Below are 22,331 nucleotides of genomic sequence, written 5' to 3'. Positions count from 1 at the left end.
CACTGTCCCCTTTGGTCTGCAGCTCCAGAGGCTTCTCTTCTGTCTGAAAACAGCTCAGAGATTTAAGCCCCTTCCTCCTCCCCACAATAAAGAAAAAACCAGCTCCCTTCCCCACCCCTTATCTCTTCCTGCCAGACCCTCTGGAGCAGATCTGGTCAAACAGACTGGCCAGATCAGTTCCCTCCCTGGCTCTGTTTCTGGGAAGTGGATGTGCTGTCCATTGGACAGAGGAAGTGACAAGCCTTGGCAGGTTCCCTACTTATTTGCAAGACATAAGCTGCTGGCGTGGTGTCAGATGTGCATGCAAGAAAGTTGGATGCCAATTAAAACCTACAGTCCTGTTTGTTTCATGCACTGTGAACTTATCCTATATACACTACTGGCTGGTTTATGCTCGAAGACATGTATTTAAAGGTTTACATCTTCCTTTTACCTTAGTAACCAAAGCTTTTGTGTCACCCATGGAATAGCAGGGGTTTGCTAGCAGGGCTCGTTTCCCTCTTCTGCACTTCCTCTCATTGTCTTTTCATTTCTCAGTACTCAAGGCGAAGAGGGGATGAGAAGGGGACAGGCAGAATTACAGTCCCAAGGTCCCAGTCACTAAAGGTCCCTGAGTGACAGCACTGTACAGTATCAGAAAATGAAGCAATAGAGTTGTGTTGGCCATGTATGTCCTGAGAGAGATTTCATTTCTATTTCTGCTCCTCCTTCTCCTCTTCCACATGCCTTCCCTAGGCTGTTACACGTGGAAAAGCTGCAAAACATTCTCCCCCAGCCCGGCTCCCTCAGGCAGCCAGGAAAGTCCCTCATTCAAATGCTAAAGAGCACAACCCAGCAAGCAGCAATTCTGCCCCAAGCTGCCAACAAAGCAAGGCCTGAGCATTGCCTTCTACACCACTACAGCAAAAGTCAGGGGCAGCTCCACTTTGGAAAAGCACTCCCAAATCCTTTCCTTCCCCTTTTCCCCTTTGTGAAGAAGAGGAGGGCAGCAGTGGGCATGCAAGATGCAGCATGGAAATCCCCTCCACCTTCCTGCTAACACTCATGCTTGTGATGGCTTGAAACCTCTGAGCCTTGAGTATCAGTAAAATGCCTTGTTCTGCCTTCACTGTGTCCTTTCTGGATCGCTGGACCTTGAAACAAGACAGGGGTTGGTTGCTTTCTTTAGGGGTGGACACAGACAGCTGTGGAAGGGGGACACGGAGGTGCTACCTCACTCTGAGAGGAGAGCATCCTTCCCTCACGTTTCCTATTCCTCATCCCACTCCCAGGACACTGTTGTTCTCCAGCACTCTGCCCCATCATCAGCGAGTGTAAGGCAGCTCCTGAACTGTGAGCAGTCCTGACGACACACTCTTTGGCAAAGATTATTGTGTCGGACCCAAGAGTCCAGGAGTCTGGATGGACTGACTCTGTAAGTAACACTGACCTGGTAATACCAAGTTAGAAACATTCAAAGAGAGAAACTAGGCTGACTCCTGCTAAGAAAGAGAACCCAGCCAACAGAGAAGAGAGGCCACAGCACAGGAGTCTGGCTCCCAGTCCCTGCAGGTGAAGAACTCTGCTGAGCAGTGCTTTCTTTCCCTGGAAAGCTTTTGGATTGTCACTAGGCTCAATCCTGGATTGAAGCCCCAAATATTAAACGCAGTCTCCCCAGCTGATCTCCAGTTTCTGCAGGGCAGTGGTCACTCAGGACTCCACCCCATGCGGGGCTCAGCACCTGAGAAGCAAAGAGCATCAGTGGGGTTTGCATCGTCGGTGTGCTGCTGCCCCTGCCAGCCTTTGGGGCCAGCTCAGAGAGCTCTCAGGTGCCTAACTCATGGCACACATTTGTCAGGCTTTTCCTACAACTATCAGATTGCTGGAGTTCCTGAGTCATCTCCCTCAGCTTCAGAATTTCTTGCCATGCAGCCATTCGTTTTCCCTCTAGTCTTAATAGGCTTCTTATAGCTGCCTCCTTTTCTCCCCACTTTTATCGTTCTGATCACCCTTTACGTTGTAATCACGTCTATAAAGGGTAAAATTTTAGATATTTTATTTAATCATTAATCACCTGGTTAGACTCCCCTTGAAAACTGGACCTGCTGATAGGCAGTGCCCATGTGGGAACTGCAGCCATGGCATGCTTATATCCACTGACATTATACTGCTGCTGTCATAAAACACAGCTTTATGACTCCCATTAAAGCATTTGAAAGATCTTTCTGAAGAGAATCACACTAGAAAGCATAACTTTCTCCATTGGACATTTAAATTCCTGCATATCAGATAGACAGAACTACCTGATCCTCCAGCCAGTATCCAGCCTCTTACTCCTATACAGACCCATATAGACCATGGACTGCAGCAATTTGGGGAAAACCCATCCCCAACAGCACTGCTCATGGGTGAGGAAACCAGCAGGAGACTGTTCTGCAGGGCAGGGGAGAATCTAAGTCTGATTTAACAACTGTGCTAAAACCTTGGTGAGTCCAGGGAGGCCTGGACCAAACGTGTGCATGCATGAACATGAGAGGGGGGACAGACACCTGGGGAAGGGGGGATGCTCTACTCTTATGCTTCAGATTCTGCATAAGACACGCTACTGATATAAAAATAACAATAATTACTCTGATCAGGCCTGATCCTGCTTCAGCCAAGTCCAGGCAAAGCTTTCCCTGGTTTCAGTGTTACTGGGTCAGGCCTGTAGTGATTCACATTTTCATAGTACTGTACAGACATAAATTAGTGAATGAAAGATGTGCATCAGGGTCATCTGAAAAACAGGAGTTTCCCTGGTCTCAGAGGATCACTCTGCTCTCCCAAGCAATGGGAATCAAAGAAAAGGGAGGAGAATGCTAGTAGGAAAAGAAAAGGATGGTTGGACAAAGGGCAGTGTGGGTGTCTGTGGGTCTGACAAGAAAAAACTCTATCAGGTAAGAACAAGGTTCTCATCATTACTCCAGGAATGGCAGAATGACCCTAGGGTTAAAGTTTTGCACTTGTGAATTTAACATTTTCATGGCTTTTATTAATATTATAAGGGAGATCATCAATCATCAGTGATTGCCAAAGCGGCCAATAATTCAGTGATTTTCCTGAAAGTCACTGGCTCCTTTGGAAAAGTCTGACCTTGCTGTCCAAGGCCAAGTTCCCCTGCTGCAGCTTCCTCAGGAATGCCTGTGGATGGAAGCTGCTGGAGATTCAGGGGTTTCCACAAGCACCAAGCTCAGCATTTTCACTGCAACCTCCACCCTGCCCATCCTTTGGAGACCATCATCTTCCAGCAGGATGATGCTCCACGGAACTCTTCCCCACCCTCAGCTTCATCATCTGCAAGGAAGAGCACAGGGTGCTTTTCTCTACACTCTGTATATCTTAACAGACATAAAGCAAGGCCTGGTAGAAGCACCACAGATCAGAGACTGCCAGCCCACCATTCCCTACTGAACTTCTTAGGAAAGGGGATCATTATCATTATCATTTCCCTATTTTTTTCATCCTGAAACATTATGAAGTTAAATGACACCCAGCCTCTCCTGCACCTCGAGGCAGGTCACTCAGAGGGCTGGGGCGTGGATCCATTGTCTGGCATAAGGAACAGGGAGAGGGGGGAAGGGTTAAATTCTTAGACTCCTGCAACTGCTTTTCTCTCCAGACTCAGTAAGGAAGATGCAGGGTGGGAATAGCTAGGAACAACGCCTCCTTTGAGGACTGAATCAGCTTAGTCTCCTCGAGATCAGATGCCAGCAGTGAGCAGCAGCACTGCCCTATTGCTGATCCCCAAATCCCTCTCTTCCCTCAGCAAGTGCCAGTTTGCACACTCTGCCTCCCCAGCTCTGCCTCTGGAGCTGGGACCCCGACCTCCAACCTGGTGAAGCTGCAATGAGCAAACAAACCCCTGCTATTCCCCTCCCCGCCCCAAAACACACTGCCAGTTAAATGTCATCTGTGTTCTCTTTCTACAAAAGATATTACAAAACCCCCCCTCCCCAGCCCCCCTCCCCAGAAAACATGCTTGCACACACACATCCATGGACACAGGTGCCCATACACGCGCGCACACACACACAGATGCTCCACACACGCACATTCACACAGGAAAAACAGCTTGCAAACTCCTGAAGGTGGAAAAAGGCATCTTGCAAATGTGCCTTGGTTTTGATAAGTTCCCTCCTCCCCCCCCTCCCAAATAAACCCCACGTTGCCCCTTCCCTCCCAAATAATTGCCTCGTCCTCCCCTCCCTTCCCAGCTCTTCCAAAATAAATATTCTTTTTATTTGTTGGTTTAAAAGATTCTTTTAGGCTTGTAAGCAAGAGAGAGGGAGAGAGAGAAAAAGAAAAGAAAAATCTCATAGCGTGAGAATGAAACCCCATCATCTCATGAATCCATGAAAGAATAAACATGAAGGGGTTAAGAGCAGCGACAGAAGATTAAAAAATATATAATAAGACTGAAAAGTGAAAGATGAAATTCAGTAATGAAATGGAAGTGAGGATAGAGCATTAGTGAGCACAGCCAAAGATAACCTATCGCCCCCATCAGTTTTTGACTCAACTTCTTTAAATCTCCCCCCCTTTTTTTTTTTTTTTTTTTTTTTTTTTTTTACTTTTCTTGGTTTTGGGGTTTTTTGTGTGTTTTTCTCTTTTTTTTTTCTGTATTTTTTTCTTTTTTTTTCTTTCTTTTTTTTTTTTTTTAAGTTTTTGTCGTTTTTGTTGATTTTTTGTTGTTTGTTTTTTTTTTTACAATGGTTTAAGTCCTTCGGCAGGAAACCAAAATCAAGACAAACACATCCCTCCCTGAAACCAAACCCCCTCCCGGTACCTTTCTCTCCCTTTACCCCACCCCACACTCCGTGGTTCTACATGTGCTGAAAAGAGAAGAGTAAGCTTAGAATAAACCTAATGAACCATAGGAATAAATGACAATGATAGTAAAGAGTAAAACCCAAACCCAAAAGACCGCAACACTCCTTTGTGTTGTCATTGTCTGAGCGTCCATCCCTATTATCTCTTTCCGGGGAGGGCCGCAGGCATCAATTTACATAGTACAACCAGTAAACAAGGTTGAAGAATCCAAAAGTGATCGGAAAAATGATCCGTGACCACTTGTCAATGGTGCTGACGTCTGTCAGGTCCGGGATTTTGAGCTTCAGCTTGGACGACCGCCGGCGCAGGCGGCAGTTGGCGCGGTTGCGGGCGGCGGCGGCGTGGTGGCTCAGCGGGACGTGGCGGTCCAGGCTGGGGTGGTGGCCAAAGCCATCCCGAGAGGCCAGAGGCTTGCGGAACTGGATGGCCGAGCCTTCGAAGGACATCACAGAGTTTCGAGAGTCGCCCACGCTGCTCATCATGTCCGTGGCCAGCAGCTCGTTGTTCATCTCCAGCGTGCTGAGGAGGATGTTGCCGTAAGGGTCAACCTGGAATGGGGAACATAGACACGGAGGTACTGGGATGTCCTGGGTGACATTAGGGGTGACTCTGAGCAGATTTCTGGGTAATGGTGCTGTTGGGAATTATATAACTTATAAATTTTTAAAGTAACTTTGATGCCTTAAGTTTTAGTTTTCATGTTTTTCAGGTTTTGTGCTGGCCAGGGGAGCAGTTCTGAGCCTCACATTCAGTGTCACTCAGCTCTGCACAGAGCAGGGACACAAAACAAATCCTTTTCCTGCTGCACACCAAGGACAACTGTCAGCCCCAAAAGCACAAACAAGGGTGGGCTGGAGGGAAGAACAAGAAGGATGGGACCTCACAACCTGGAGCTGTAATTGGGCAATTAAACCCCAAAATGCAAATGGACCAAAACTTATAAAAGTGTGAGACCTCATGACCATTTGTCCATTTCGTGACCATTTTGGGTCCACCTTGGGTGTAGCCCTGGCCAGGCTCTTGTCCTGCCCAAGGTGTACCATGGAGGCCTTTCAATAAATATCTACTTTATTCTTCAGCTCTGTCCAGTCTGTGTTTCAGCTCAGCCTTCCCAAGGCATCAATTTTAATCATGGGTCAGGGCACCTTTGCCAGAGGGGAGGGAAGTTGAGGTTTCTCTTTGAAAGACTCTGTTCACTGAGGGTTTGAGTCTCACTGGGTGACACCTCCATCAACAAAAAGAAGATTCCTAGATTCTGAGCGCTTAACATCTACAGGTTGGGAGTAGCCAGAAGACACACAGGAGATAGATAGAGAGACATTAACAGATATTAAAACCCTGGCAGGTTCCCAGTCTAGGAAAAGATTGATAAGAGAGCCAAAGAACGAGGACCAAAAATAGCATTGAAGGTGAAGGGATCAATAATGAACAGATCAAATACTAAGAATTGTGTAATGCAGAACCAGTGAATGAGAATTTCTTTGGGTTTTTTTTTTTAATATATAAATATGTGAAAACTCTGGTAAAGAATCACATGTGGTTGAAATGATTTCCACTGCACATCCTGGCCAGAATAAAGTAATGCCTGACTCAATAATACTTAAAAGATGGTGTTGGAGAATTTCCTTTCTTCCCCACAGTTTGGTGATAATACCCCTGATGGGTTCATTTGTGAGCTCTGAGCATGCTGCATTTGAGGGTTGTCCACTGCTGTGGGGGTGGAAGGAGCAGCCACCTGTGCCTGCAGCAAATGTTTAGTGGGGGAAGTGTGGTTTTGCCAACACAGGAGGACCAAAAGCCACGGGGGGACTTTTGGCAACACCTGCCCCACGCAAGAGGAGGGTTATGATGAGACTGGATGAGGACAGCCAAGGAGGAAAAATTCCCAGTAATCACCAGACAAGGGAAACTGGGGTTCACCTCTCGCGATGAGCACAAAGGTGTGACCTGAGAGAATTTTAGCCTGCTTAGCAGCTGCTAACACTTTCCCAAGGAAAAGTCTCTCAAGAAAGCTTTTTCTCAAAACAATCTTGGCAAACAACTCTCCTTTCTCAAAACAATCTTTGTCCAGTTGGTGTTTTCTGGTCTTGTAGTTTAACCAACAGCATTAGAGAGGTGTTGTTCCTATTCACCAATCACGTTAAGTCTGTATCAGAACATGTTATAAAAGGGAGAAAGAATTAGACAATAAAGACGCTTCTTTTTCTATACATTATTCTATATAAAGAGCTTCTATATATTTTATATATATATGTGTGTGTATGTGTGTATATATATATATATATATATATATATATATATATATATGATGCTGTTGTCCACCACAATGACACAGACTCCAACTTCAGAAGGCTGAAAATGACTCCTCTCTTTTGGGGATGTGTATCCCTTTTATACTTGTTTACACAGACCAATTTGATTGGTGACAAGAGGACAAACCTCTTCAATCACATTGGTCAGACCAGAGGGACATTGAGAAGAAGTCCTTCCTAGGGAAAAGAATGTAAACATACAAAAAACACTTCTCTTGTTTACAGGAAATTCCCTGGGAAAAGAACTTCAGAAAAGCAAAACACCTCAGGCATGAACCAGGGCTATATATATATATTCTACATAAAGAATCTTCTGAATTATTTGGAGTCTTTTGTGTCCAACAGCGACACAGAGGCTGCCCCCAGCTCACCCAGTGGAGAGCCCCAATTCTTCTGGCACAAGGAATTGGGAGGACAAACCTGCTCTCTCACCCTCTTCTCCTCGTAGCGGTGGCGCTCGTTGTTGGCCTTGCTGATGCGCTCACTCTGCTTCTTCTGCTGCCGCGGCCCTCGCCCGAAGAAGATGTAGTTGACAAAAGCATACTCCAGCAGCGCCAGGAACACGAAGACAAAGCAGCCCATGAGATAAACATCGATAGCCTTGACGTAGGGGATCTTGGGGAGAGTCTCCCGCAGGTGGGTGTTGATGGTTGTCATGGTGAGCACCGTAGTGACCCCTGTGGGGAGAGGGCAGGCACTCCGTTACTGCCGTGGGATGGTTTCCCTGAAATGCCCCTCTCAGCTCCCACATCCCTCCTTCCAGCTGGGGAGCCTCGGGAGGGATGGGAGCAGTGCAGCTGGGAAGGAAGCTGTTGTTATTCTAAGCCCGCATGCCCGCTACAAATTGCTGCAGAAAATGAACCAGCAGCTAACAGTTGGAGAAAGTGTCAAAGCTGAGTATCATCAGCATGGTGGGGATCAGCATCCTCTGCACCCTGTTTCTTTAAGTCACCCTGATTAGTGTGGTAGGAAACATTCAGTTTTGGTCTTTTTTTCCCCTCTTCTCCTCCCTTTTTCCTCCTTCATGAACTCATCAGACTTCACTGTGTGCTACTGAATGCCTCAGCATCCTTGGCATGAGTTTATAAGCTGCTGCTGTGTTTTTCCAATGCCATGAATTGGAGAAAGAGTGAAGAGATTTCCTCTCCATGGCACCGTCTTTTTTTTGCCTGCCTCGTAGGCTTCTGTCCTTGACCCCATCAGTTCCCACCTTCCTCTCACCAGCTTTACCATTCATTACATCAATTATCACTTGTACACATTCCTCCCATGGTTCTCACACTCTGCTTTTTAGGCCTCCTCACATTTCTTGCATCTCAAATAAGCATTTTGTGAACACTTTTGTCCCCATCCACTCAGTTCCAAAAGCCTGATTCACTATGACTACTCTCACAGCTTCAGTCCTCTTCTTCAGCTCCTTCTCAGACTCTTCCCTCCTCTGGACTGTCAGAGTGGCCTCAGACCTGCCTCTCTGACAGTCTTCTGCCAGCTCCACAATGATGGCAATCATGCTTCTTTTGGGGGTGGTAACTCTTCCTCTTCAACCTAGTCCTCCTCTGCTTCTCTAGCTGTTCTTACTACCTTGCTGATCTTCTTTTCTCCTTTTTTTTCTTCCTCCTCTCTCTGTTGGCAGCTCTAATAATCTCCATGACCTTAATTTGCTCCTGTGGTTTCAGCCCCACCTCTACAGTGATGGCTCTCTTTGGCCCCTGCACCTCTGCTTCTCCTGCTCCCCCTTCACCCTCACTGTGTCTTTGGTGTCATTCCTGATAAAAGACTGAAGGAACTATTAGCCTTCAGTTGGGTAAACAGAAGGGAGATGTATTTATATCCACACAATATGGCCTATATTTGGCAGTAGTCTAAATATACAGAAATCTGAGGCAAAGAAAGGGAGGGTAGAATGTTCTCCATGGCTCCATTAAGAAGTGGACAAATTGCAATGGAGACTTAGGGCAAAGAGGAACTCTTTGACTGTGCAAGCAGGTAAATCTGGAGATAAAGTGACCAGAGGAGACTGAGGAGTTTCTTTTTTTGGAGCTTTTTATGGATTAGTTAGGTCGAGAACTGTCAGGAATAGTTTAGGGAAAGCAGTTGCAGTTCTGATCTACAGTGTTTTTCTTCTGTCTTCTCCTTTGAGTCCAGATGTCAGCAGAAATTCAGCAGCTGTGCATCTCACCTCCACCCTTCTGCTTGTGCTTTCACAATGTCTGCCATGGTCTCTTTTTCTTCTCTCTCTGATTACACTCCTTACAACTTACCCTTTTAATTTACCAAGTTCTTCTTCTTCCCTCCCTGTCTCCCTGCTCTAGCCTCTCAAAGCAGGCAAAGCCAAATCACCTCTTTTATACCTTTGTACAACCCACTCCTCCTCTGAGTCTTCTCAAACTCTTTCTCTTAGAGCTACTTGAAGCTTTGCTGTAAGAACCATCCTCTCTCCCTGAGCTGCATTGCCTCTCTGAGCCTTGTCCCACTCACAGCTCCAACCCTGCTCCCTCCTTACCTCTCCCATTGCCTCTGAACTTTCCCTCGTGTCACACAGCCCCATTCTCATATGCCAGCCATCCTCCCTTTCTCCTGTTCCTCCTTCAAATCCCTCATCTGCCATCCACCCCCACTTCCCTTCTGTTGCTTAAAAGACCTCATTTTTTTCCCCTCTTAGAGGAAAACATTCCTATTTAGGGGATCATGTGCCAAAGAAGAACTTGGACTTGAACTGCTGTCCCACATTTGCCTTGGCCATGAAGGTCTTCATCTGCAGAGAGTGTCTGTATGGGGCCTGAGCTATCAGAAAAGTGTGTAATGCCCCTTTATTTCTTTCAGCTTTTAACCATTCCCATGCAACTTTTTGGCCATCCAGGCTCAGCAATAATCACCCAGCTGACCTCTCCTGGCACACCTGTTGACAAAGAGGTGCCCAGATTCCTCTTCTTAAGAAAACCAGTGCAAACCAGAGTGAAGGAACTCATGGCATGTCAGGGTCCCACATACCTGAGAATCAGTGACCATCTACATTTTTGTTTAGAGACTTTAAACTCACTCCCAGAAAATTTTTGGTAGGACTTTTACTGATTCAAATAAAACAGGCTCCAGTTTGGGAAGTACTAATAAACAAACAAAAAACCAAACAAAAAACCCCACAGACAAACAAACAACCCCCCCCCAAGAAAAAACCCAAAAAACCAACCAACAACAACAAAAAATCCAAACCAAACCAGGAAAAAAAGAAATGTAACTCTTCTGATTGAAAATTTGAAGTCTTTCTCAGGAAAAGAAATTATGTCCATTTGGGATGACAACTTTGACAGACTTGCTTAATTGCTACCTCATAAAATAAAGAGATTTTCTTTGTTACAGCTGATCTCCCTCAAGAAAACACCTCCAAAACACAATGAAAAGTCCATACCCAGTGCCACTCGTGCAGCAGAAGCATCGTAATTGATCCAGAAGGAGACCCAGGACAGGATGGTGATGAGGATGGATGGCATGTAGGTCTGCAGGATGAAGTAGCCAATGTTCCTCTTAATCCGGAAACTCAGGGACAGGCGCAGATATGAACCTGCCAATGAGACATTAGAGGAGGTTGTGATTTGAGAGGAAGGCAAGGTTGCATTTGGGCCAAGAGCTTTAGGTTAGGAACTGAAATTTTACTTGGAAAAAGTTCTCAAGAGGCAGGGATAATGAGAAATCTCCTGTGTTCTGCAGCTGGTTTTGCAGACTGGTCAGTTTTTGCGAGTGGTCTCTTCAGAACCTGCTCAGTAGTCCCAGAGTATTAAGAAGAAAGGAAACTCTACATAAGTCACATTATTATATCAGCCATCATGGGAGAATGGCTGCTCAGTGCTGGAATTGCTATTATGGTGCCAGCCAATATGATGGAGGCTTACACTGGAGATTTTTAACCCTATATTTGGGTGCCACAAGATGATTCTCCAACGTTTCATGTGCCAGCTCTGTCTCCAAACAGCAATGAAGATTTGAATCATATTTTTCCCATGCTGTTCTAAAAATGGGTTATGGTCAGACCGGGCAAATTCATATGCAAATAGAGTACTGTTAGTTAATATGAAAGTCTCTTTTTTATTATATTCAAGTTATTGCAACTTCCTCCTAATCTTTCAGCAAACCTAATGAGGATAGTGAGGACAATAAGTACTTTTTACAGTCCTTCCACTGGAGCAGGCTAATATTGACAGGGCCAAAGCAGTGCCTCCTTCATTGCTGTGAGACAAAGCCCAAGTCATTCCTCCTCCCCACCCCTGTCCCTCAGGCAACACGGGAGCCTGAAACATGGATGTAACGTTGGCTGGTAGCTAAAGTAACAAGAAAACAGCAGTTTTAAACCATCAAGGGTGTAGACTGGGGAAAAGGAGGTGTTGTTCTCTCACCACTATGTGCCACCTGTATGGCTTGAACACAATATCTCACCAGTCTTTTTTTTTTTTTTTTTTTTTGACATGTGTGTGCTGTGCTGTTTTGGCAGTGAACTCCACCTCAGACCAGCAACCAAAATCCAACCCCCTCCAGCTTTTCAGCTGGCAGCACCTGAATCGTCCCAGGTATTCTCTCCAAACCTTTTTATTGCCATGTACAGATGGGTTTGCATCATTTCATAGCCCACTTGCTTCTCAATGGATATAATTTCTCCTTACTATTGCACCTTCATTAGCTCTGAGACCCAGATGTAAACCACATAAAAATCAGATGAAGGCTGAGAACCTCCTCAAGAGGTTCTGAGTTCAGTCATTATTTTGACTAAGAAATGGGAACGATTACAGCGGTGAAAATGATCCTGAGAGTCTTTGAAGAGAGGCAGAAAAATAAAAAAGCAAAGTTGGTGGGTGCAGAAGACAATTCTCTTATAGAGGAGCCCCAAGGTGAAGCCTAGATCCTATGTTAGTGCCCCAGCACCTGAATCAGAGGGATTCAAACCAGTTGGTCAGCAGCAGGTTTGCCCATCCCATGCAGCCAGAGACTCACCAGTGGTGAAGACCACTTCCCTGCTGACCAGCCTCTGCTCGATGATGGTGAACTGGGGCAGCTCCAGCACCTCCATCCCCGTGACAGCAGAGTCATTCCCTTGCCAGAAGAAGACAATGTCATCCACCGTGTAACCATCTGCAAGGAGGAAGGAGCACACAGGAAGAGCTCAGCTGACAGGCTGGACCAGACTACACCACCATTTGCACTGAGGTGGAAAAGGATCCAAAAGGAAGCCCACACCAAGCCTAGCCTCTCCCTGCTGATGTACTTCCCTTCTTCAGCTGATCTTGGCAATGCAGCCCCCAGGAGAAGAGGAAAAATTGGCCAGAACTCCCATTCTGGCAAGAATTCAGGAGAAAAAGGTGAGGCGGGACCCATCCAGCCTTGACTTGCACTACGTAATCTCCATGGCTGTCATGACAGGGACTTGTGCACCAGAAGCCTCTGTCAAATGCACCAAACACAGCGTTTTGCTTTTTAAAAACTGCCTCCTTTTACCAGGAGGGGGAGACCACACAGTACTGACTGGTGGGACTGGGTAAACAGGGCAGCTCAGTATTAAAAATTCCCAGAGAGAAGAAGATCTACAGCAGCAGTTGAAAAGAAGTTTGAAGATCAGAGTACCTCCCTTTTCTAAGCACTCTCAGTCAAAATCCAGATCCAAGAAGTGAACAGAGTCTCTGAGGCTGGGGGCTGCTTTTACCCAGTGCTGGCTGAGAAGAGCAGCAATGAGAGAAGAGAGGAAAAGGAATCAGACTCAAATATTCATCCCTTACGTTTCAATGGGTTTGTTAACTCAGCCAAGGGTGCAGTTTCTTGTTTTCACCCCAAACTATATGTGGCAGACAGGGCTGCATGGGCTGGAAATGGACCCCAAAGTACTCTGGACACGTGGGGATTGAGGCCCAGGGGATGAAACCATGAAAGCCCTCACCACCAGAGCAACGTCACAGCCCTGCCCTGTCCTTGTGGCAAGGACTCATCACAACTTGAAAATCACCAGTGCTGGCGTGTTTTGAAGCCTGCTCATTGCAGGCTGTTGCTGCACAAGGGTGGCCTCAGATTCCAAGTGAAGCTTCATGGTTGCAGTAGGATCTGGCCAGGCTTTGGTACAGCTCAGGGCAAGGCTGAGCTGTACCAGCCTCCCCTGTGCCCACAGACAGCTCGTGTTCAGCTCCTGCACTGCAGCACAGCAGCCTGGCTCAGTCACCCACCTCAACAGCACAGGCAGCTGCCTGGCCACGCCAGGCTCACAGGCACTCAGGGGATGCCACCACACCCAGCACCAGGGCATCAGTGGGATCAGGGCACTCAGGAACTGCAGAGCAGGAACCTCTGGTTGAATGTACCACTGAGGAGGAATTCTCTGAGGGCTAAGGGTTACCCAGATCAGAGCTGAACCTTTGAGGACAGCGTCATCCTGAAGCTGCTGAGTAGACAAAGGGCTCAGCAGCCTGGTCTGATCTCACAGCTGACCCTGCTTTGAGCTGCAGGCTGGGCCAGAGACACGCCGAGGTGTCTTCCCAAAGGGAATTATTTGATGACTGTGCAGTCTCCGAGCCCACATCCTGCACTCTCAGTCATTACTGAGCTTATTCATGGGTGCTAAAATACAAACCCAATCCTCCAAATGCCATGCCACATCTGCTTCTGATGGAAATCAGCTAAGCCAGGGCTCCACCTCCCTCCCCAGCTGGCTGCTCCCAGAGTGGCAAACCCTCACACCTCCGAGCCCACAGGGTTTCAGGAGCCTTGGGTTACCCTCCTCACACTCCAGCTCTGCACAGGACCTGGTGTTTGCATCACTCAGCCCCAGGGCTGGAACCAGCAGGGAACATCCAAGTCCCCCCCACTCCTCCCGGTGGCTGATTCCAGCAGCTCCAGCACCCTCCCAGCTCAGAGACACTGTGTACCATTTCACATCTGAATTCATCTGGCTCACACTCTCAGCCTCCCGTGGTTATTCTGAATTTCTCCAGGAGGTTCCCCAGCCCTTTCCCCACAGCATTCCCCCTCTGCAGAGGTGATCCTAGCCTGTAAACAACTCACCTCTCCACCTCCTTTGCAGTAAACAAACCAGACTGAGCTATTGAGGTTTCTCACTGCATAACATCTGCTCCAGCCCTTGAACCACTTTTTTTTCAGCATCTTTCCTCAACCTCTTCCGATCTCTCAGCTTCCTCCCTAAATTTTGGAACCCAAACACAGGCAGAGCCCGTTTCCCCATCTCAGTGACATGTTCAGAGGCCAATCAATCCCGAGCTCTGACTCACGGCTCCCCTGGTTTATATAACAGGGCTTGCTCCAGCCCCTTCTGCCAGAGCCACAGAAGCTCCAGCCGCGGTGCCCGGGGCTGCCATCCCTCCCTCACCTCCCCGTGTGGCCCCAGCCCCTGGGGATGGCCCTGCAGCCCTGCACACAGAGCTCTGCGTTTGGCTGTGTTCGGAGCCCTTCCGGATGAATTCCGATTGGGGAGGATTCAAATGCGCAGCCAGCAAAAGCCCCGCACGCTGCTATCTTCATCATCCACAAATTTAACAGCAGTGACTTCAAATTTACTTCCTGATCAGCAATGAAAATGTCAAATTACGGTAACTAATTTTAGGAGATCTCACAGTTAACTAGCTCTATTCCATTTATTCTATGACCTGCTGGTGTTGGGTACCAGTTTTTGTATTTTTCTTTTCTTTTTTTTTTTTTTTTATTATGGCATTATGCAATATGAAATCGAGCATGTTTTTCATGAAGCCATTTTTTAAAAGTGTTTCTAAAGGGAAAGGTTGCTTGGTCTAAAAATAAATGCCTCGCTTTGATTTCCAGCTTTAAAGAGAAAACCAAATTTCCATTTTACTTCTGAAAAGTAAACGAACTTTCACAAAGACAAGTCATTTCCATCTGAAATATCGAAAAGTATTGATGTGACGTCTTAAAATGTCAGATTAGCAGCCTGTTTGCAGCCTGCCTCATCAGGTTTTTGTTGGATCCTGGCACACAGACAGGCAGGGGTATATGTGGTGAGGGTTATTTTTGGGAGGGATGGGATCAACAGGCAGTGCTTATCTCCTACAGGTAAGAACCTCGAGCTGCTGTGGGGCAGGGAACACCATCTGCCTTCTGCTGATCCCAAACCCAGCACAGAAAAGGGCATCAGAAGCATCCTGCATTAGAAAAGGGCTTTTTCTCTGAGGTGTGGGTCCGTTTTGTTTTTTAAGATACATTGGGTTTTACAATCCAGCCCTAAAAGGGCTGACGCTCCAGAGTCGTGTGGAAGCAAAGAAAATGGAGCCATGCAGATTGCCAGTGTGCAAGTGTGTAAAAGACAAAAGCTCTGAGGAAGGAAACAATTGGATCTCTTCATCTCGGCCTGGGTCTCAGGAATATTGCGAGGAAATGCAGCTTTGATGAACAAACTGGCTTGACATGACCCATTAAGAACAAAATCGCAACACGGGGAACTGTGGGTAGTTCCCTGCCTTCTGTTTCCTTGGTTCTACTGTAAACCGTCCCCAAAGTGCTGAGGAGTGGCAGAAACGACATTCCAGCACTCCTGCCTGCAGCAGGAGCTCCTCTCCATCCCATGGCCCTGCACAGGGCAGGAGCCAGGCAGGGGTGGGATGGGGACATCCATGGGTGCTGTGGGAGCTCCCAAATCATTCCCAAATCAATCATCCCCACCCCGAGGCTGCATCAGCACTGCCGGAGCTCTGCCGCCCCGGGCCAGCCCTGGGGGGACCCTGCAGTGCATCTTTATTTATCAGGGAGAGCCCGACCTGCTCTGCCAGAACAGCTGGGAGAGGATTTCCATGCCAGCCCAGGGAACATCCAGGCGGGGGTGAGGGCTTGGTGCCACCTCCCACACACGGAGTGGAGCCAGCCAGGAGCAAGGACAGCTCCCCAGGGCTTCCTTAAGGCTGCGGGAGGCTTCACCTCCCTCCCGGGACTGATTTTAACGCCCAGCCTGCTGCTAGAGCTCAGATTTCCTGGGAATTTCCCCCTGGTGCTGTAGCACTCCTGGGAGGCATCCCCAGGAGCTGTGGCCGGGGCGGGTGGCACCGGGTGGCATCAGGTGGCACGGCGTGGCAGGGGATGTGCCCGAGGCATACGCACAGCTCTCGATCTCCAGCGTGCAGTTCTGCTGGTCCAGCGGGTACCTCCGCAGGTCCATCATGCAGGCGGCCGTGGTGGTGATTCTGAAAGGGGAAGAGAAGGAAAAAAAAAAAAAAAATTAAAAAAATCTGTTGTGTCTGCTCTTTTCTTACGAAAAAAAAAAAATGGAGAAATGAAAGGCAAGAAGTGAAAGTCAGGCAGCATTTGGGGCCGCTGTTTCCCTGGAAACCAGGGAGATCCGGGGTGGGAGGTGTGCGGGGCGGGGGGCTGATGCGGCTCACCCCCAATGGCACGGCACAAACCCTCCGTGACTCACGTCACCATCTCTGTGGGGTGGGGAGGGATGTGCTCCTGCTCTGTCTCTCCCTGGAGAGAGACAAAGAACCCGGGAGTAGGCACAGCTCCGGCTTGGGGGGGAAGAGGAGAAGCTGCCAGCATGGAACAGGGAGGCAGCAGACACGTGTCGGTGAGGCTGAGGATGGATTGCTTCCATCCCCCAGCAGTGACCTATTGCTGACCACATCATCACCCCCCCTTCCCTCACGAGTCACCCCAAACCCCCTGATGACAGCCCCCAATGCCCGTGCCCCTCCCTCTTACCCTCTTTGGCACTGCCAAACCCCAAAATCCCGGGGCCCTCTGGCAGAGCCCTCCCGCCCCACGGCCCCGCTAACGGAGGCACTGGTGCACAAAGAATTCCGTGGTCATCAAAGACACACACGGGGGGGGGGGCATCCCCCAAAAATGTCAATACGGGGAGAGGATGAGGGTGGGTGCTGCTCTGGGGGTGCTGGAGCATGATGAGGACAGAGCAGCGCGGTGCCTGTGCTCAGGTTCAGCTGAGGATGCCAGGAGGGTCCGTGTGTGTTACACAGGGAGGAGTGTTGTACATCGCTGGGATGGGGGATTTTGGAGTGGGATAGATGAGGGCAGGAGAGGCAGGGACAGAGTTAACTCCCCAGCATGGCAACACCACCCTGGAGTTAACAGGCTGCCCCTGTTTCTCAAATCTATTGCTCCCCCTCACCCTTTAATGCAGTCTTCTGCCCGTGCCATGGATGTGTGCAGAGTGCGGGAGAGGGGGGAGAGATTGCTGCATTCTCCCCCTATTTTTTCAATTAACCATCTGGAAGGCATTAATCAAGCTACACATTTTTTACTATGTAGGCATAACCAGTGAACTGTTAACTAGAAAGCTTTATCTTCAGAGCCCTGTGGCCTGGGAGAGAGGAAAGAGAGGGAAAAAAAAAAAAAAGAAAAACAAGAAAGCAGGGAGGATGAGATGGCGAACCAGTGAAAGAGAAGGGAAAAAAAAAAAAAAAGGAAAAAGCAAAAAAACATCAATGGTAGAAAAAGAGACCAGAAAGGGGGAGAATATGAGTGACATTGGACATAAAATTGGAAATGGGGAGGAGGGGGGGAAGAAGGGGGGAGGATAGGAGAAGGTGGAGGAGGGCTGCCCCAGTGAGGGTATCGGAGCAGGGGCTGTGGCAGGGCAGGCTGGCAGCCCCGCAGAGCTGCTGGCTCTTTAAGAAATCTCGTGTGCTAAATTTATCTTCTCTGCTGTCTGTGAAGTCTGTTTGTAGGAGATGAAGCCTTGAGGAGAGCCTTTGCCACTGCCTGCCGTGCTATAAATAGATCCGAAGAGACGAAGGGAATTTATATATATCCTCACTGGGTCTAGATACAACACTGCAACTGCCCTCTCTCCGAGCAGGGGGCCCAGGCGAGCTCTTAACCCTTTTATCTGTAATGCATTTGGGGTGGAGGAGAAAGCTCTGAGGGGGAGAAGGACGACAGGACGGGAACCACTTAAAAAATCACCACCACGGCTTTGCCGTTGCATGGATTTCTTTTCTGGCCTCCCAGGAGGAGGGCAGTTGGAAACACTGTGCCTGTCCCACCCTAATCCTGCTGCACTGGGGTAACTGGTGGGGGCAGATAGGAAGGGGAGCAGTGACCTTGGCAGGGAAGCCCAAGGTGGGAGGTGTGGAGCCCAGGGTGGACCAAGGAGTGGTGCACGGGGATGAGTCATCGCCCTGTGCCGCACACACTCGGCATCCACTCTCCGGATTATACTGCACCCCTGGGACAGCACGGCCACAAATGCGCTTCCCTGCTTCCCCTGGAAGTGGGAGATGCAAAAAAACCCAAAAAAACCCCATATTAAATGAAAAATTTCCACCCCATTTGTGGAGCTCCCCCGGGGGTTAAAACCTCTGCACGGTGTCCGTCCCCAAAAATCGCAGCCTGGCTGGCAGGGTTGGCTGCAGGAAGGACAGGCAGGCTCTGCCCAGAGAGGGACCCTCTCGCCAGGATTTGCTTATCACCTGCAGTGCTGGTTGGAAATGCAGAGCGTGACACAGTGAGATATGGCTACCACACTCCATGCACCAAACCCTGCTCACGCCGGCAGCTGGCGTAAATCCACAGCCACTCCAATGATTTTTGCAAGATCACACCAATTTGTATCAGCAGAGATTTACATCAGGGCAGAATTTAGCCCTGTTGATTCAAAAGGAAGGGACAGGTAGGACAGAAAGGAGAAAAACAAGATTAAGAGGGCATTTGTCCTCAAAAAGCCAGATAATTTCTTTCTTTCTTTTGTTCCAGAATCTGCAGGTATATCCACCCTGTGTGGCTCAGCATCCTCCAGAGATACCCCAGTCAGATGCAGATCCCAAACTCCAGGTGATTTGCCCTGATGTGAAGCTGCTTGGGCAGGTGAAATTGGAACCATGTCAGGTTTTGGTGGGGTTTTTGAGCAGAGGCGGCACAGCCATCCACAGCTGTGCCAGGCTGTGTTTCACCTGCAGTGCCTGGCCAGCCCAGGGACACCAGCACTGCAGGACCACCCAGGTGTGGGGGCCTGAAGTGGAACAAGGTTCAAGAGGCAGCTGGGGCACCAGGTCCAGGTCAGGTCCTGCCTCTGGGCTTCCTAAGCCCTGATAAACCAACCCAGGACTATCCCAGAGAGGATGGAGGTGTTTAACTCCTTAGACTTCAGATCTTACAAGGTATCCTGGACACCAAGTTCCCTTTGACAGACCCTGCTTGAAGACTCAACATTCACCTGCTTCTAGAGGGGCTGAGGAGAGCTTTCTCCAGCTCCTTTGGTGGCTGTGTACCAGGGGCAGCTGGGACTCAGGGAGGGCTGAGAGGCTTCACGCACCTCTCACAGTCACAGGGGAGCATGAGCCAAACTCAGTCACCCCAGTGACCTTTTGGGGTCACAGCACGTGCTGAGGTCCAGAAGACCAGAGCACCAACCTTTGCTTCATTCTCTCATGGGTGTGAATGTATTACCTTGACACATTCTGAGCTGTTGTGTGAAGAGATGGGTTTGCCTGGCACGTGGGAGACTGCCTGGGGAGGACAGGGTAGGGGGATGGATGGGGGGATTGACACTCAGGAGCTCCTGTCCCAACAGCGTTAAGAGAAAGTCAAGGTGGAAGGAAAGCAAGAGGTGGGAAGATGAGGAGAGATGATGGCATGAGCACAGATAGGAAGGGCAGGAGTGGAGATGACAGAAAGGAGAGCAGAGAGTACAGGACAGAACAACAGGGAAGAGAGGAGGATGATCAGGGGGTGCACGGGGTAAAGCAGCCTGGAGAGGAAGAGCCGGAGGAGGAGGAGGAGAGGTTAAAGGAGGGAAAGCAGAGGAGCGGATCCTCACTCGGTGAGCAGGGAGATGAGGAGACAGGGAACAAACCATCGTGCTGTAAACAGCTCTAGACAGAGCACACTGCCTCCAGAAGACGCGAGCACAGGGAAAGGGAGCAGGGAGCGCGGGGACCAGAGGGAACGCCGGGGAAGGATGCCACCTTCCCCGTGGCGTTAGCATGAGGCGCTGGCGCCCGGCCAGCCCGCATCTTCTCCCTCCCCCTCCTCCTCTCTCGCTCCTCTACCCACCTCCCTCCCCTTTTAAATTCAGAAAATTTGTGTGGTGTGAAATTTCATCTGCTTTGACGGCGATTCACAGAGACACTGCCCGTGGAGGGGAGCGGCTCTCCCGCGCCGCGCGCTCAATGGAGCATCCAGCGCCTTCCACGCCGAGCCTGGCCACCACCACCTGCACCTCCAGCTCCCCTGCCCTCCTCAATCCCTGCCCACCCCTCACATTCATCATCTTTACAGCTCCTTCCCCGCAAAAAAACCCAGACATTCGTGCCCTTGGCCCTATTTGTTTCTCCTGAGGTCTGCAGGCAGATGTGCCATCAGAGCAGCCAAGGCCTCCCTGCCCTGCTACTCCAGTGCACAGCTGGCAGGCAAACACAGTTCATCTGGGGGGACACACTGCTGTGGAGGAGGCACCGTGCATCTCACAAAAAATAAAAAAGAAAAAAAAAGGGACATGGATGGGATGTTGAGCAGCTCGGGCAGGCTGATGGAGATCCTCTTCTTTGCCAGCATCGAGTGGATCAGAAGCCAAAGCAACATGGATTCCTCACTCTGGAGAGTGCCCTCATAACCAGGAGAGGAAGAGACCACCTCTAGAAAAACATCCATGGAGCTCTAAGTCACACAGGGCTAGTTCTGGGTGTCTGACTGCTACAATGAGGGAAGCTCTGCCCTCTTGAAGCTTGTATGGCCAAAGCAGATGCTGGCATGGGGAGGGTGGTGCAAACTCGACTGCTGCTCTGCACAGAGCCCGGCAGCAGCAGAGCACAGCCCCACCACAGCTGCAGCTCAAAAGGGAACGCTCAGGTTGCTGCAAACCATCAGTTCTCCACAAATATTTCAGTTCTCTAACATGAACACCACCAGCCATTTCATTCCCCCTCTGATCCTCCTCATCACTGTTTACTTATTAATGGCTTCTTGTGTCTTATTTAGGATGATTATATAAGTGCACAGGCATAGAGCAGCATAGAGCTCCGAGCTGCCATTAAACCCTGCTGCATTCCAGGGTCTCCTTTCCACCTCCTCCTTTCCCTGGTGCTGGCCACCTTCAGGGGAGCTGTCCATGCAGCCACATCTCCCTCTGCTGCAGGCTCTGAAAGCCCTCAGCCACCCTGATCCATCCTCTGCATCATCTCCAGCCTGTTGGGAGAACCGAACTCACCAGCCACAAGTGTGAGGGGTAGAAGATTACTTCCCCAAATGTGGCCTGATAAAAGGAGCAAGTCCAGGCTTTCTAAGGAGGATTGAGTAGGAGAGGGGAGAAGATCATTACCTTTGAGGCATTCCTGAAGTGAGTGGGGGGCTTTCCCCTTAAAGCTCATCCCCACAAAATAAACTTCTGCATCACGACTGTATCTGTCCCAGTGAATTAAAAATGCCTGGCACTGGTTTGTGAGGAAGCTGGCATGGAACAGCCTTGGTCTACACTTCAATTTGTACCCACAGAAAAGGGTCTGGCTGCATGCAGGAAGCCTGTTGGGAACGGTCACCAGCCTCTGCTGGGCTCTAACTGGGGAATGCCCCAGGGACTGTTTATGGACACAGAGCAAAGCCAGGAAACACTGAACTGATGTCCAGTGTCCAGGAATATTCCTCGACACCTTTGGCTTGGGAAGGACACTGACTAAAACTCAGCATGGCTGAGAACAGGAGGGGAACAGCACAGATCCCCCACCACTGCCTGTCTAATTTCAGAGGAGACACAGCCAGCAAGCACCTCAGCCTGTTTCCCAGTCATGGATGGAGTGCCATTATGCAGGGTCTAACACAAACACTCTCACAGCCAAAGACAAACATTTAAGTTGCTGGCTGCAACTTCCTGGATTCCAGATCTCCCGAGAAGCTGAAGATGCTCCCGTCCCCTTGGGATGCAGAATCCCAAAGCTCCTGGCAGTTTGCAGAAGCAAGGAGAAGGGATGGAAGCTCAGGTTCTGCAGGACTTATTCAGGCTCTCCCCATGGGGCAAGTTAGACTCCTACAGGAATTCTGGTGACTAAGAGTGGAAAAGAGAGGCAAGATTACTGTTTTGCTAAACATGGGAATAAAACCAAACCCGAGTTCTTATTCTGTACGTTCTCAAAGTCAGTCATAAAAACATACTGGCAAATGTCACCTTCTGCCTGGCAGTAAGCACAAACTTCCAAGGGCCTGGAGGGATTTATAAACCCATGGTGAATT

At 49.1% G+C, this 22,331-nt stretch overlaps 1 protein-coding gene across 2 annotated transcripts in view; it reads right to left on the bottom strand.

Annotated features, from left to right (window-relative positions):
• Nucleotides 1–4,198: 4,198 nt before the first annotated feature.
• LOC136300251 (gamma-aminobutyric acid receptor subunit beta-4) overlaps nt 4,199–22,331 on the bottom strand; it is a 76,538-nt gene continuing 58,405 nt past the window's right edge. The window contains exons 5-9 of one of the 2 annotated variants that reach the window (XM_066202512.1): nt 16,251–16,333; nt 12,141–12,278; nt 10,567–10,719; nt 7,593–7,837; nt 4,199–5,396 (exon numbers count right to left, since the gene is read on the bottom strand). In XM_066202512.1, the coding sequence (XP_066058609.1) occupies nt 5,016–5,396; nt 7,593–7,837; nt 10,567–10,719; nt 12,141–12,278; nt 16,251–16,333 (1,000 nt within the window). In that variant the 3' untranslated portion in view covers nt 4,199–5,015. Of the gene's footprint in view, nt 5,397–7,580; nt 7,838–10,566; nt 10,720–12,140; nt 12,279–16,250; nt 16,334–22,331 lie in introns of both variants that reach the window. The other variant, XM_066202511.1, reaches the window with a different exon arrangement.

Source organism: Chamaea fasciata, unplaced genomic scaffold (genome assembly GCF_029207755.1).
Source record: "Chamaea fasciata isolate MVZ Bird 193981 ecotype frontalis unplaced genomic scaffold, bChaFas1.0.hap1 SCAF_22, whole genome shotgun sequence".
Lineage (NCBI taxonomy): Eukaryota > Metazoa > Chordata > Aves > Passeriformes > Sylviidae > Chamaea > Chamaea fasciata.
The sequence above is the reverse complement of the archived record's forward strand: the minus strand, read 5'-3'. Positions and strand labels throughout refer to the sequence as shown.